Source organism: Spodoptera frugiperda, chromosome 11 (genome assembly GCF_023101765.2).
Source record: "Spodoptera frugiperda isolate SF20-4 chromosome 11, AGI-APGP_CSIRO_Sfru_2.0, whole genome shotgun sequence".
Lineage (NCBI taxonomy): Eukaryota > Metazoa > Arthropoda > Insecta > Lepidoptera > Noctuidae > Spodoptera > Spodoptera frugiperda.
In genome coordinates this window covers 5765146-5779805 of record NC_064222.1, presented here as the reverse complement: position 1 = coordinate 5779805, position 14660 = coordinate 5765146, and the positions used below count along the sequence as shown (strand labels likewise).

Here is a 14660-nt window from a genome sequence, read left to right as displayed (position 1 = left end):
AAACCAAAAAAACATAAACAGACAACATAACATCAAGCGGAACGGAACGCAGTGCTAATAATTTTTCTTCATTCACCTTCGCTTTACTTGTTTCATTGACGTTTTTCTTGTTTGTAAATAATAATTGCTGGAAATAGTACGCAATGTGAAATTGTACGCATTCCTCGTTCCATTGCACATTACGTAAACGTTAAACATCGTTTAGTAGTCGAATTGATATCGCAAGAAATATCCTAACCTAATGTGTGTCTTGTTCTACTGAGGTGTTGAAGCTATGTGATAGAAGATAATGCCTCAATTTAGAAGAAAAAAGGCGTCAAAGTCGTTCCCAGTTAAAGTGTGTACGCTAGACGCTGAATTGGAATTTAACCTTGAGGTGAGAATTTTGACAAATTGATGTTACAGTAAAATAATTGTAGGAAAGATTACATTGTTATTGTTTATTGTCAAAATTGGTGTGTAAGCGGGATCCTTGGCTTGCAATGAGTAGGTCGTGAGTCACCGTAACTCGGCGAACCCGTAAATTACCTTAATAATACACAGTGGTGATAATTGAAGGCTTGTTTAGTCATTATTTTCTCTTTTATCATGGTTTGATTCACAGCTCGTGTGTAGTTCACTTGTTGAATACGGTTTAGACTCATACATGTTCGTTTTTAAAGTTAGAAAATGGTTTTTGAATGCTTACGTAAACAATAATAATTATAAAGAAATATATTTGTGTATTTCCTGTTTGATTAGGTACTAACCCTTACATGGTACACAACTACAAACTATTAAGTATTAATTAATACAATTATTCTCATTATTTCTTCATAAATATATAACTAGAAACCTAATTTTATTCTTATTAACTAACTACATAACATGTCTTTTGTGGTTTACTCATTAATGTACATTAATGGAGAAAAGCTCTACTTGTTTCGAGTCACAGAGGGACTCTTCATCATGAGAAGCGTGCGCAGACGCGGCGACGTCGCGTAGCCTACTGACTAGTAGTAATAGTAGGCTAGTAGTAGTAGTGTGATTTTTAGTTAATTTAGTAACAATGTCTCATGATAGTTATTATAAAAATATGTCTTTTTTATGGGAACTATTTTGCAGAAATACACAAAAATAAATCTTTAAAGTGACACATATTTAGGAATGTGGCATGTTTATTAATTTATTGTAATTTATAAAAGAAATAAATTACTTTCAGACCCATTCAGTAAGAATGCAAAACTTTAACAATTCAGCAATCATTACTTTGACCTGAAAAGGTTAAGAATGCAGAATTTATTAAACATAATTAAAATCAAGTCTTACACACATTGGACTTAATTTTAATATACTACTGTCAGTTGATGTGGTAGACTTTAGTAGAACTTAATGTCTTATAATTGAAATTCTGATACCTTAATTGTTTTTATCATTTTGTTGCATACAACACAACTTGTGTTAAATCATATATAGGTTCCGAATACAGCACATATTCTCAATTAACTGTGGTTAGCTGGAACATAGATCTATGCATGTACCAACAACGGACAAGAGGTTAAAGATAGCTATAATATCTTAAACTTATAGTTGACACAACTACTCACACCTATGTTCAAGAGATAGATGAAAACCACAAATCATCATCTAGTTAACTCATAAAAGCATACCAAATATAGTTTTTTTTGAAGGGTGAAAGTCATCCAATGACTTCTCCCGCCTTGGGCGAGATGAGAGGCAGTGTCAGACTCTTACTGACTAAAAACCACCCCGTTCCTACTCCTGCTTTTCGAGCTGAAGCCACAGTAACCCGCTAGGCAGTCCGCAGCTCCAGATCATACTGAATATAGCTAGCTTATAGTCATAGAAATGTATGACAAACACTATACACCTTATATCACATTATGTATACAACATCCATAGTTGGTAACGCAGACATTAGTCACAGGATGACCAGTAACTTAATGGATGTTTGACATTTGATAACACATGAACTCCTCTGATAAGTGTGGTCTGTTAGTCTGTTCCAATATTGTAGTATACAGGCTGGATATACCAACATATTGTGTGCTAAATATAAGCTTGTAATGTTTAAATCAAAATGTAATTATGACTAAGACGGAGCATTTAATTTGATGTATAGAAATTCTAAATATAACTAACATGCATATCAAAAATGTATATTAGTAAACTAAGAGTGTAATGTGTTTTTCAATCAATTATTTTGTATTTAATATGTAGGATCTGATGTTTTTTTTAGCAAAACACCTCATATAGTTATCTTTATTTTTCTTCCTGCCTTTATGACCCGTATTCCAAGCTACTTGCAGTTAGTACAGCATCTCTTCCTTTCCCATTCACCTGTATCAGACGTCCACCCATTTCGTCCAGTATCCATGATACCAGTAGCACCCTACCAAAAATGTAAAATAAAATACTACCAATATGTATGTATGTAATGTAATTTTGAAATTATTATTAGAATATTAAGTTTTAAAACATTTGTTTCAGTGGAGAGCAACAGGAAGAGATTTGTTCGACTTAGTATGCAGGACCATAGGCCTGAGGGAAACATGGTTCTTTGGGCTGCAGTTCGAAGACACAAAACATTTTATAAGTTGGCTGAAGTTGGATAAAAGAGGTGAGTTATTATTTTATTAAGTAATGCTTGAAAATTGAAATGTTTGGCTAGTAAAAGATCCTATCTTTTCATTTGTAAAGGTTTATTTATTTATTAAACCCTTTAAACTGGGTGACTGGGTGTGAACTGGAATTATGCTCAGTATATATACAGCAATAGGCTCACCCCCTATTATATGGGACTAACATTTAACACAAATGGTGAAAAATGGGTGTATATTGTATAGCGAAATTATGCACCTTAATGTACATCTCTGCCTCTTGTCCGGCAGTTGCGCTTGCACACACTTTGCAAAACGAGGCAGTCAGGGGACGATAATTCAATTTGGTGCATTCTTAACCTAACAATAAGCTAAGCCCTTTCTCTTTCATCGCAATCTAGAAAGTAAACACACGCATTGTTATCATTATTTAAGTAGATAATCGGCGTTATATAATAGTTGTTTACAACACAATTATTTAATTATTTATCTACAGAGATAAGTATATAAATACATTGTGTATTCATTGTAACACTCATGTAATTGTGTTAAGTATTTGAGTGGCAATCTAGTATGCTATCAATGAATGAAATTAGATATTAGTTGTTCTAATTGAGTGGTAGAAGAGTGGTGCTGTTAACCTATTTACTTTATAAGTGTTTGTATCTATACAAAATATGAAGGACATAATATATATTTTATTTAAGCAATACACTAGGAATTTCTCCTGTGTCGTGGGTGCATTTACAAACATACAAGTTCACTTACACATGACACCCAGGCCGGAAACAAAAATTTGTGGATCACACAAAGAGTTGTTCGAATAGAACCCTCTACACGTTGCGCGGCAGCCAGTTGCCCAGCCACTGCACCAACAGTGCAGTGTAAAATAACTCCAGTGTGTTATTCTAGACGAGTAGATAAACATGCTCTAGTTTTTTACCTATAGTTAGTAGTAGTGAAACTAGTTTGACAATATGTAATTTAAGTATTTCTTTGATTGATTCTTCAGTCGAGTGCTTCTCAGTGAAAATGAAGTGTAGTTGGCCTCTTACTAATCCACATAAGAAGCTATTGTATTATTAAAACATAACTGGCGCAAAGTGGAAATATTATGAATATCTCATCTACTTACCTACCTATAAAAGATGCTGTATGCTAATAATGAATATTAACTCTTTTTAAAGTACAGAGCCGAAAATCACTACGAAATCTAAAATTCCAATATGTACATTACATATTCTTGACCCTAAAACCAAATCTTACTGTCTAACTAATATTATAAATAGGAAATATCACTCTTTCCATTCAAATAGCTGGAGGGATTGATATGAAATTTGGAGCAGGGATAGATTATGGGTTTACATAGGCTACTTTTAATAACATGGGAACGCAAGAGAAACTGTGGGCAGAAGCTTTTTGTAAGGGGGAAAAATCATCCAATGACGCGACGCGCCGTACGCACGGGTCTGGCTCTTTTCGGGCAGTGAGTTACACTTGCTCGTCATCCGCAGACCCGCATTGCGGGCAGAAGCTATTATCCCAAAATTCACTATTATAAATGCCTCAACCACTATTATAATAATTCTAGAAACCATAATTATAATAATGATCTCATTTTCATTCCAGTACAAGACCAATGTGTCTCCCAGATGCCAGGCACTCCATTCATGTTACTCTGCAAGCTGTACCCTGAGGATGTAGCCGAGGAGTTGATACAGGAGGTAACACAGCACCTCCTCTTCCTGCAAGTTAAGCAAGCGATACTCAGCATGGACATCTACTGCCCCCCGGAGGCGTCCGTACTGCTTGCAAGCTATGCTGTCCAGGCCAAGGTTGGTTATGTAAGCTTTGTTATAATATTTATGAGCAGTAGTTCAATAAAAGGTGATAGTTTTCATGTGTAAAATGTTATTTTAAGTAAGATGATGCGTAAGTAAAAATCACTGTTTACTCATGCATATTAATGGAAAAAAACTAGTTTATAAAGAAAGATCTTTGCGACTTGAAATCTTTTGTGTAGCATTTACGAAATTACCTAATTTTGAAAATGTATGGCGTCCCTAGGATCCTGTGGCCAGGCTAGGTTTAATTATACATTAGAAATTTATATCCCTGTTAAATATCTTGGTTTTTTACTGTCTAACTTCCCAAAGTTTTATGTAAATTGGCACAGGTATAATGTGTATATGTACGAGATGAAAACAACGCCTCTATAGCATAAGTTTTTACCAAATCTAAATGTACATTTTTATTCGCAAAATCAAACAGTTTCTTATAAATATAATTATTTTTCCAGTATGGTGACTATGATGAGAGTGCATACAAGCCCGGTATGCTTGCCAGCGAGGACCTGCTGCCGCAGCGGGTCATCGACCAGTACCAGATGACGCCCGAGATGTGGGAGGACCGTATTAAGATATGGTATGATTATAATCATCACTTTAGGTAATGGAATTCATCTATCATTTATCATCGTCATTCTGAAGATACTACTGAGCAAAGGATTATCTCTTCAAGATTTATGAATGGGTTTGAGAATACTGATGCCTTTCCCTCGGTGGCTGAGACCTTTTAATCCCGTTCAGAGCAATCACCAAGCAAACCAATGGGTGATAAGTCATAAATACGAAAGTAACACATGGCTCTGTCTCACGCCTAAACCACTACCGATTTAAATATGTAATTATTTTTGTATTGGATAGTGCGTTTGTTGAGGAAGATTATAAGCTATACCTATAACATCACGTTTCGATCAATAGGAGCCGAGCAGAGCGGGTGTAAACGCGCGAGAGAAGCTAGTTTTAATTTATAACCTGAGGGCCGCTCCGAACCAGAGGGACAGAGCTATGTAGGTTGTATAGCTCCGTCCCTCTTGCACTGCTCAATGATCGACCATTGTGACACAATTGTAATAGCAGACTAAGGCCCCTGGTCAATTTTATGGCCTGTCCAGGTAGAATCCTAGATACCGTTCTGAGAGTTTTCGAAAACTGAAAATGAGAGTTCTACCTTTTCGATCCCTGGAATCTGTAACATCTTGTAACATACATTGTTTTGAGAGTTCTGAATGCAACAGGTATGCAGACCACAAAGGAATGTCGCGAGATGAAGCTGAGATGGAGTATCTCAAGATAGCACAAGATCTGGACATGTACGGAGTCAACTACTTCGCTATTAAAGTAAGACAATTGTTGTATTAATTGATATTGTAATTATATTTAACTCTCTTTTTCTCTAGTTTATTGTGTCATACCGTTAGATCAACTCCTTCAAATGTGTCAATCGATTTTTAACCTTATATTTTTTAAATTAAAGTCGAAAATCTAATAAACTACTTAGTAAGAAAGCTACGAAACTGCACTTTGACTCTCGAGGTAGCTCGATCACTTTCAAGCCACGACCGTGGCCCATAAACTAATACATTATGCTTTCAGACCTATATAGGGTGACTGGTAATTAGTGACCGATATTTAAACACGTGATTGTACTCACGATTACAAACAACTTTCCCAAAGAAACTTTTTTGTATACTAATTAGTTTTATTTTTATCACAATAACAAAACAACAAAATTTCGCGCGCGCTAGCTTTTGCATGATCAGCAGCAAGGCCGCGCCGTGATATCGGAAGACTAGTACGTATTTCGGAACTTTACGCGCGCGTGCTAATGAAGTTTTGTTGTTTGCCTCTGCTGCCTCGTTGGCTGAGTGGTCGTAAGTGCGACTGCCGGGCAAGGAGTCTCGGGTTCGATTCCCGGGTCGGGCGAAGTATTACTGAGCTTTTTTCGGTTTTTCGAAAATTTCTCAGTGGTAGCACGGAGTCTGGAAATGTGCCCGGTATATGGCAATAGGCTCACCACCTTACATGGGACTTACAACATAAATTGTGAAAAGTGGATGTACACAGTGGCATTACGTGCCATAATGTGCACCTCTGCCTACCCCTTCGGGGATTAAAGGCGTGACGATATGTATGTATGTTAATACAAATTTAACTTTCCTCTTTTCCAGAACAAGAAAGAGACAGAGTTATACCTGGGGGTGACAGCGTTGGGTCTGAATATTTACGAGAAGGACAACAAGCTGACTCCGAAGACTACATTCCCGTGGTCCGAGATCAAGCACATCTCGTTCGACGACAAGAAGTTCGTCATCAAGTTCGTTGAGAAGACCACCAATAACTTCATATTCTTCTCGCCTAAAGGAATGAATAAATTGGTGAGTACATGTAAAATTAATATCTGTGTAAGGTCGTGGTGGCCCGCTTCTCATGTACAAGGGTGCGGGCTCGAAACCTACTAACGGCAAAGTACCAAAATCATAGTCATAATTATTTATCTCAAATAGACTGGGAAGGCACTTTTGAATGTGTAATCAAATATTACAATATTAATGTGTATGTAATATGTGTACTAATGTGACGTTTTCCGAGTTTTATGTATGTTCTAAGATTATTTAGACACCATTGACTAACGGTAATCGAAAAACATCATGAGGAAACCAGGTCTTATAATTTCTAATTATAAATTTGAAATCGCCAACCCGCATTGAGCAAGCATGGTGATTAATGCTCAAACCTTCTCCTTACAAGAAGAGGTCAGCACTACCAGGCTGTTGATAATAATGATGATGAAATTATGTTTCTTTTATACTCTTTCAGATACTGGACTTGTGTATCGGTAACCACGACTTGTACATGAGGAGACGGAAGCCTGACACCATGGAGGTGCAGCAAATGAAGGCACAAGCCAAGGAAGAGAAACAGGTACAACATACCACTGTCATTATCATGTAAAGATATTCTTGTTATGCGCAAAACCGAGATAAATCTAGATCGATTTTAGATGTTACTTCTATTAGTTTCTGTCAAAACTTATATGGATGTCTCATTTTGTATTGAAATCAGTTATTAATATCAACCGTTACAGAATATGACAGTACTTAGTACGATACTCAAGCAATTTTGACCCTTATTCCACTAACAATACGCGTTACATTCCAGCGTCGTCAGATAGAGCGCAACAAGCTAGCGCGGGAGAAACAATTGCGCGAGGCGGCGGAGCGCGAGAGACAGGCCATGGAACAGCGGCTCCGGCAGTACCAGGAGGAAATACGACTCGCCAACGATGCACTTGTAAGTAATCTATGTACTTGTATACTGTGTGTAAACATATTAGAATATTTTTTAAGTGTGGGAGAGCCATGCTTCGGCACGAATGGGCCGGCTCAACCGGAGTGATACCACGGCCTCACAGAAAACCGACGTGAAACAACGCTTGCGTTGTGTTTCGTTGTGTGAGTGAGGTTACCGGAGGCCCAATTCCCCCTTCCCAATCTTCCCCATCCCCAATTCCCGAACAACAACCCTTAAATTCCTAACTCCCAAAAAGCCGGCAACGCACTTGTAACGCCTCTGGTGTTTCAAGTGTCCATGGGCGGCGGCGATTGCTTACCATCAGGTAATACGTCTGCTCGATTACCGGCTTGGTTTAAATAAATATTCACGACAAAATTATGTAAATTATAATTTACATAACTACTTAAACTAACTAACTGTACATAACTATCGCATCCTTTAATAATTATTAAAGGATGCGAGTAGTTTTTGAGGCTACTACCGGGATTTATAACTACCAGGTTACATGAACTGAACTTGTTTTGGCACGAATTGGTCCGCTAGATCGAAGTGATACCACGCCCCCACAGAAAACTGTGAGCGTGAAATAACGCTTACGATATACACTTGTAACGCCACAGGTGTTGCGGTTATCAATGGGCGATTCTGATTGCTTATGATTTCGTTATACGTCTGCTATTCCATTACGATCCAACTAGTTTCGAACCAAATCGGGACTCATAATTATCAGTAGTGTGATTCTTGAGAAAGATTTAGGTATATAATTTATTAAGATTTTGTTTTCGTGAGCGAAACCGATGATCTAAATCTTCTTCATGTATCTCATCTTTACAGCGTCGTTCAGAAGAGACGGCTGAGCTTCTAGCAGAGAAGGGAAGAGTCGCAGAAGAAGAAGCTTCCCTTCTAGCGCAGAAGGCAGCCGACGCTGAACGAGAGAACGCCAGGCTCCGGCTATCTGCTATCAAGACTGAGGAGGAGAAGGTAGGAGTAGACATTGTTTATAAGAATAATGATAAGATTGCCGAACAAGGGGTCTCGGGTTCGATTCCCTGGTCGGGCAAAGTATTGCTGGGCTTTTTTCGGATTTTCGAAAATTTCTCAGTATTAGCACGGTGTCTGGAATTGTGTCCAGTATATGGCAATAGGCTCACCACCTATTACATGGGACTTATAACAAAAGTGGTGAAAAGTGAGTGTACATACATTGTATAGCGGCATTACGTGTCGTAATGTGCACCTCTGCCTACCCCTTCGGGGATAAAAGGCGTGAAGTTATGTGTGTGTGTGTGATAAGCCTACTGGTAGTAGTTGACCAGGGCATGAAACCTAAATGAATCAATGAATGATGTACAACAATATCTTACAAAGTTTCTGTGACCTAACTCCAATCCCTAAGCCGTCTTCCAAATGTGGGGATTATGGTAATACCCCTTGAGAAAAAGGTCTTTGTTTAGTCGTAAACGTTTTTTTTTTTTCTTAATGATTTGTAATGGCTTCCAGTGCATGACGGATACCATCAAAATCTAATGACAACTGATTGATCTTAAGATACAGAATAAATTCTAAATTTTGCGCATATAAGTTGCGCAATGATGCGCATTGTAATTTCTTTGCGCATAACAGTTCTTGTTATGAACATCACATTGACAATAACAAATAACACACAATATTTCCTCCACCAGGTACACTTAGAAAGGAAGACGCGCGAAGCAGAATATCTAACAGCGCGTTTAGTAGAAGAATCAGAGAAGCGGGCAGCAGAAGCAGAAAGATTAAAAGCTGAACTGGTAGCAGCCAGGATGGCTGAAAAGCAAGCGAAGGAAAAGCTCCTAAACTTCCTAAGCAGGACTTCCACCGGGTCCCTGCCACCCGTCAGCAAGCCTTCGAGGAAGTTTGAGGAGTTGGAGACTAAGATGACTGAGAAGCAGTCCAGCGAGAAGTTGATCAGCTATTTGAATGATACTTATAATGGATCCTGGGATCTTGGTCCTCCGGTGAGCATTGTGCTTGAATTTTGTTACGTTTTGAATAGTTAGTGGCTTGTTGATTTTGTGCTATGGGATGCAGTTTTGATGCCCATATCAAGCTAAAAATGATATTTTGAATTGCTTGGAACCTTGAAATTCTGTGTTGGGTTGACACCTCTTACTGCAGTACCCTTAGTACGAGTTTGCTTTACGTTCAACGAAGGAGAAACGAGAGCGCGTTCGGCACTCTGATTGGCCAGCGCGAATGAACCAACAAATCAGATGTCGAACGCCCTCTCGTACAAACTCGTACTAAGCCCTCAGAAAGCCGTTGGTTCTTTTCAACGATCTTTCTCCAGTCAATTTACCGTGCCATTATAATAAGCATTTAAACATTATAGTCAAATAACCCACAACACAGAACAATCACAGAGATCCTACTATGGGATACTCACACAAACTACGGCACCCTTATTACGAGTTAGCTTTACGTTCAACGAGATCGAAACGAGAGCCCGTTAGGCGCTGATGATTGGCCGGCGCAAATGAAACAACCAATCAGAGCGCCGAACGCTTTCTCGTTTCAATCTCGTTGAAAGCAAACCAAACTACTAAGGGTACTGTTAGAGCTACTTTTACTAAGTAAAAACTATAATTTTCAAGAAGGTTAAAAATAAAATTACTCCGTCACTTTCCAGTCATCGACAGTCCCGTCCAGTTTGTTCCCGTCGACGTGTTCGTTACCAGCGGAGCTCGGGGGCGAAGTCCTGCAGAACGGCACCGCCACCGTCACGGAGCCCGAGCTCAACTCGTACCAACTTGTACCTGATGACTCCGACCCTCATATACATCGGCTGTCTCTCGAGATTGAGAAGGAGAGGTAAAGAGAGAATTTTATATACAAGTCTATCATAGTAATATTATGTTTATTTGAACGCGCTAACTACTGGTTTGAAATTAATATTCTTTTTAGATAATACATTTACGTGAGGGGCTATGCTTAAACAATATGCTACGATCAATAGGAGTCGAGAAGCTGGTGAAACCGCGCGGAAATTACTACTTCTTTATACTTTTTGAATTTATGACATCGTAGAATACATTTGCCAAGTCTCCTACTCGTCCCGCGGGTGACTAAGGGTCTACATTATGTACTAGAAACCAGGCAACAGCTTTCTCTGATAAACATGATACGTTTTATGTCATTGGCTAGCAAACGAGTAAACGGATTACCTGATGGTAAGCAAATGGGTACAATTGCGCAACACTAAAAGACAAGTGCGTTGCCGGTCTTTCGGGGATTGGAAATTTAGGGACGAGGGGGGGGGGGGTGGAACTTCGGTAACCTCATCTTGTTTAGGGAGGAGGTTTATAGTCCAGCAGTGGACTCTCACGAGGTGATGATGATGTTGATTATTTTTCTTTCCAGAGTGGAATACCTAGCAAAATCGAAGCATCTACAGCAACAGTTAGACGAGCTACGTTGCGAGTTCTCGGTACTGCGAGTAGACCAGTCTACTGCTACCCTGGACAGGCTGCATGAGGAGCAGACCAGGGCTGGCGACAACAAGTACTCCACGCTGCGGAGGCTGAAGCAAGGGTCGACCAAGACCAGGGTCGCCTTCTATGAAGAGCTGTGAGATGTGGTAAGGGAAGATATATATCATGTTAATGGAGTAATCACCCCTAACTTAGTGGGTGTACATTGTACAGTGGCATTACGTGCCATAACGTGCACCTCTGCCTACCCCTTCGGGGATTAAGGGCGTGACGATATGTATGTATGTATTAATAGAGTACCTAGTCAAAAGGTTTCAAACAATGTTTTTTCGTACATGTAAATCGGACCTAAGAAATGCAATTACTGAACAAAGGGGGTCCGATTTCCGCACTGAGCAATTTCACAAGTTGTTGCTTCGGGTTTGTGTGTGATGTGTTACTCACGACACACAAATCTAGTTTGGGCCAAGTTCATAAAAAAAGAGTTGTAGCAGTATGGGAGTAAATGGCGGGCTTGTCCCATAAAAAAAAATAAGATCCACTGTTTGCAAGTGCCAATGCCAAAGAAAAGTTGAGTTCGATTCCCGGGTCAGATAAAATATTTTTAGCTCTTTTCGGTTTATCTAAAATTCTCTGTTAGAAATTAATTGTTATTATTATTTCCAGGTACTCATTACCGTGTTTTGAGAGATGCACAAGTAGGTAAACTATTGACGATACATTAATAGTTGGTTACATTATTAGGACCCACAGAGACATACAGACATGTCTCTGATGAATGACAGTAATCACCAGACAGTTGACCAACCATGGTGATTTTGGTGATTAACGAAAACTACAATTAGGTAGTCATAATGAATTGATTTGAAAGGACAATAAGTTAGAAGACTAATGGACAGAGGCAGAATAGAAGATAAATATATTATTATAGTAAATATACAACAATTTAGGTATTTAGTTTCTCAATTTTGACGTGTGACTGTTGCTAAAAGCAATTATGAACCATATTTCTAGCAGTATAGAGGTTATTTTACAATAAACCAATTTGATTTCAATATTTTTAGTATTTTTGAGTATTTGGATAGTTCAAAATAATTCTTTGTGTAATATGTGTTACTAATATCTGAAATATTTTGAAGGAAAATGTACAATTAGTATACATAAATGAATTAATCGAAATTTCTACTGAATTCAAAAAGAGGCTCATATTCATATTACATTTTTTATTACACGAAATGTGCTTGATATACTATTACATAACATGTATATTGTATATGCATAATAATTTATAAATATGTAAGCAAAACGAAAATAATTAAATCAACGAAATCATATTTACATGGTGGTTATACAAATTTGCTAATAGTTTTATACAATTCAAAAACTCTAATTCTTTAATTGTATTATTACGTTGCAACCAGTCAAGAGTACTTTGGCTGAAGTGGATGCAAAATTCTTAACTACCTAAATTAGGAAGCCCTGCCAAAGCCCGCCTAGCGGGGCTGTTATTTGGTAAAGAGATCCTCACTCGATAAAGCCAACGATTCGAATAAAAAGTAAATGTCCTACTTTTTATTTTTGGCAAGAGGAAGAAATATAATTTTATTATAACTTTCGTGAGACATTAATTATTATGTTATCGGCTTACTCACGTAACTAAGTAAGAGTAGCAGCGCGACAATCGCTGCGTCGTGTGTCGCGGAATGCTACTCATGAATATAAGCCTCTAGCATGGCTTGAAACTAGTCGAGTTCTTCGTCAAACAAATACGTGAGTAAGCCGATAACATAATAATTAAGGAAGAAATATGTGACAAAAACTATATTATCATAAAAGTAATAAAATTATTAGAAAATATATTATATAAAATCAAATTATTGAAATATAGTGACATTTTTACAATATGATATTTTGAACCTCCAAATTTTGACTTATGTCAGAGAGATGTGTTCCTAGGAATTGTGTATATTATGTGTAGTATAAAACAAGTGCCTTATATTGAAATTATAATATTCATATTACATAGTATATAACATAAATGAATTACGCTCGCAAAATCATACTGGTAAGTTTTTTACCTATTATGGTAAGAAAAATGTGACGGAAACATATTCACATATAATATTAATTATTCTTTGCTTTTTTATTATTGTGGCTAGATGATCTCTTAATCAAAAAATTGCTACAAAATATAATCAATAGGCTAGTTTCCTATTAGTCAAATTGAATACTTTTTTCGAAACGTCAACAACGATATTTTCTATGAATTTTGTATGAATCATCAGATTTTTACGTCAAATAGCAGACTTATTTCTAGAAAAATCTAAAATTAAGTAGATCATCAAATCTATGAATGAGAGTGTGATTATTTTTTTAATATTTTATTGTATTAAAAAGTCAAAATAATTTATTTTTGACTGAGGAAACTAGCCAAAAGTAGATAGACTTCTAATAGGAACATTTTTATAAAATTTACATCATTGTACAACATACAACTTTGCTATTTTTTATATGAAAATTACATTTAAATTTGGAATTACATCATGGTCTTCGCGAACCATTTTGAAACCAAAAAGTATTGATCTGTTGTAAAAAGGAACAGTCAAAAATAGTTTTTATTATATATTTTTATAGTCTATGCTTACTATGTATACAGAGTAAATAAGTGTTTAATTTAAGATCTGTGTAGATATTTTTCCATATGTTTATTTGTAGAATTTTCTTTCAATCTATTCGTAAATGTTATGCACAAAATTAACTCTAGTTAACGATTAACTAAAACTGTGTCTAATTAAATTGTTTTATGTAAAGTTTGGTCTGTAATCAGTTTAAAATTACTAATCGTTCATTCCTATTGATAAAGTACATAATTTAAAAAGTTTTCGAAATAGACTTACGAATACAAAGTGGTCTAGATTTATATCTAGATAGCAAAACATGTCACTCCCTATCTAACCTACTAAATAATCAGTAACAGAAAAACTAAAAAACTAATTTCGCATGATTCTTTCAAGTATATCAAACATCGTGAGACATTCTAAATTAATTGAAATGTAATATACGGCTTACTCGTATCAACTATTGGAGTAGTTGATGGCGCAATATCGCCGCGTACGCTGCTTATGTATATGAGTTCCGATGTGACTTGAAACTAGTAGAACTTTTCTCGAAAACTTTCGACTTGAAACTAGTAGTTTTTCATGTGAGTAAGCCATATAATAACTATCGTGAGACATACTAAATTAACTAAAAATCACGGTTTACTCACGTACATTAATGAAGAAACGTAGTAGCCAGTAGGCTGCGCGACGTCACCGCGTCTGCGCACGCTTCTGATGAAGAGTCCCTCTGTGACTCGAAACTAGTAGAGCTTTTCTCCGTCAATTTACGTGAGTAAACCGTGATTTTTAGTTAATTTAATAAGTTATTTTCTTAATTGTTTGTGTTTTGCAATA

At 37.0% G+C, this 14660-nt stretch overlaps 1 protein-coding gene across 1 annotated transcript; it reads left to right on the top strand.

Moving 5' to 3' along the window:
- Positions 1–27: 27 nt before the first annotated feature.
- LOC118275153 (merlin) lies at positions 28–14199 on the top strand. The gene is made up of 13 exons (XM_035593020.2): positions 28–376; positions 2491–2620; positions 4230–4435; positions 4900–5024; positions 5680–5782; positions 6613–6819; positions 7262–7366; positions 7604–7735; positions 8573–8719; positions 9421–9732; positions 10404–10585; positions 11135–11351; positions 11872–14199. Exons 1-12 carry the CDS (start codon positions 290–292, stop codon positions 11343–11345), a joined length of 1947 nt encoding a protein of 648 aa, XP_035448913.1. The 5' UTR covers positions 28–289; the 3' UTR covers positions 11346–11351; positions 11872–14199.
- The last annotated feature ends 461 nt before the right edge of the window (positions 14200–14660 follow it).

What these genes read in the sequence shown, in the direction of transcription:
- LOC118275153 (XM_035593020.2), top strand. Translation starts at nt 290, where the DNA reads ATGCCTCAATTTAGAAGAAAAAAGGCGTCAAAGTCGTTCCCAGTTAAA. An exon ending in GCTGAAGTTGGATAAAAGAG is followed by an intron (nt 2,621 to 4,229) that starts GTGAGTTATTAT and finishes TTTTCATTCCAG; the next exon opens with TACAAGACCAATGTGTCTCC. An exon ending in GACTCGCCAACGATGCACTT is followed by an intron (nt 7,736 to 8,572) that starts GTAAGTAATCTA and finishes TCATCTTTACAG; the next exon opens with CGTCGTTCAGAAGAGACGGC.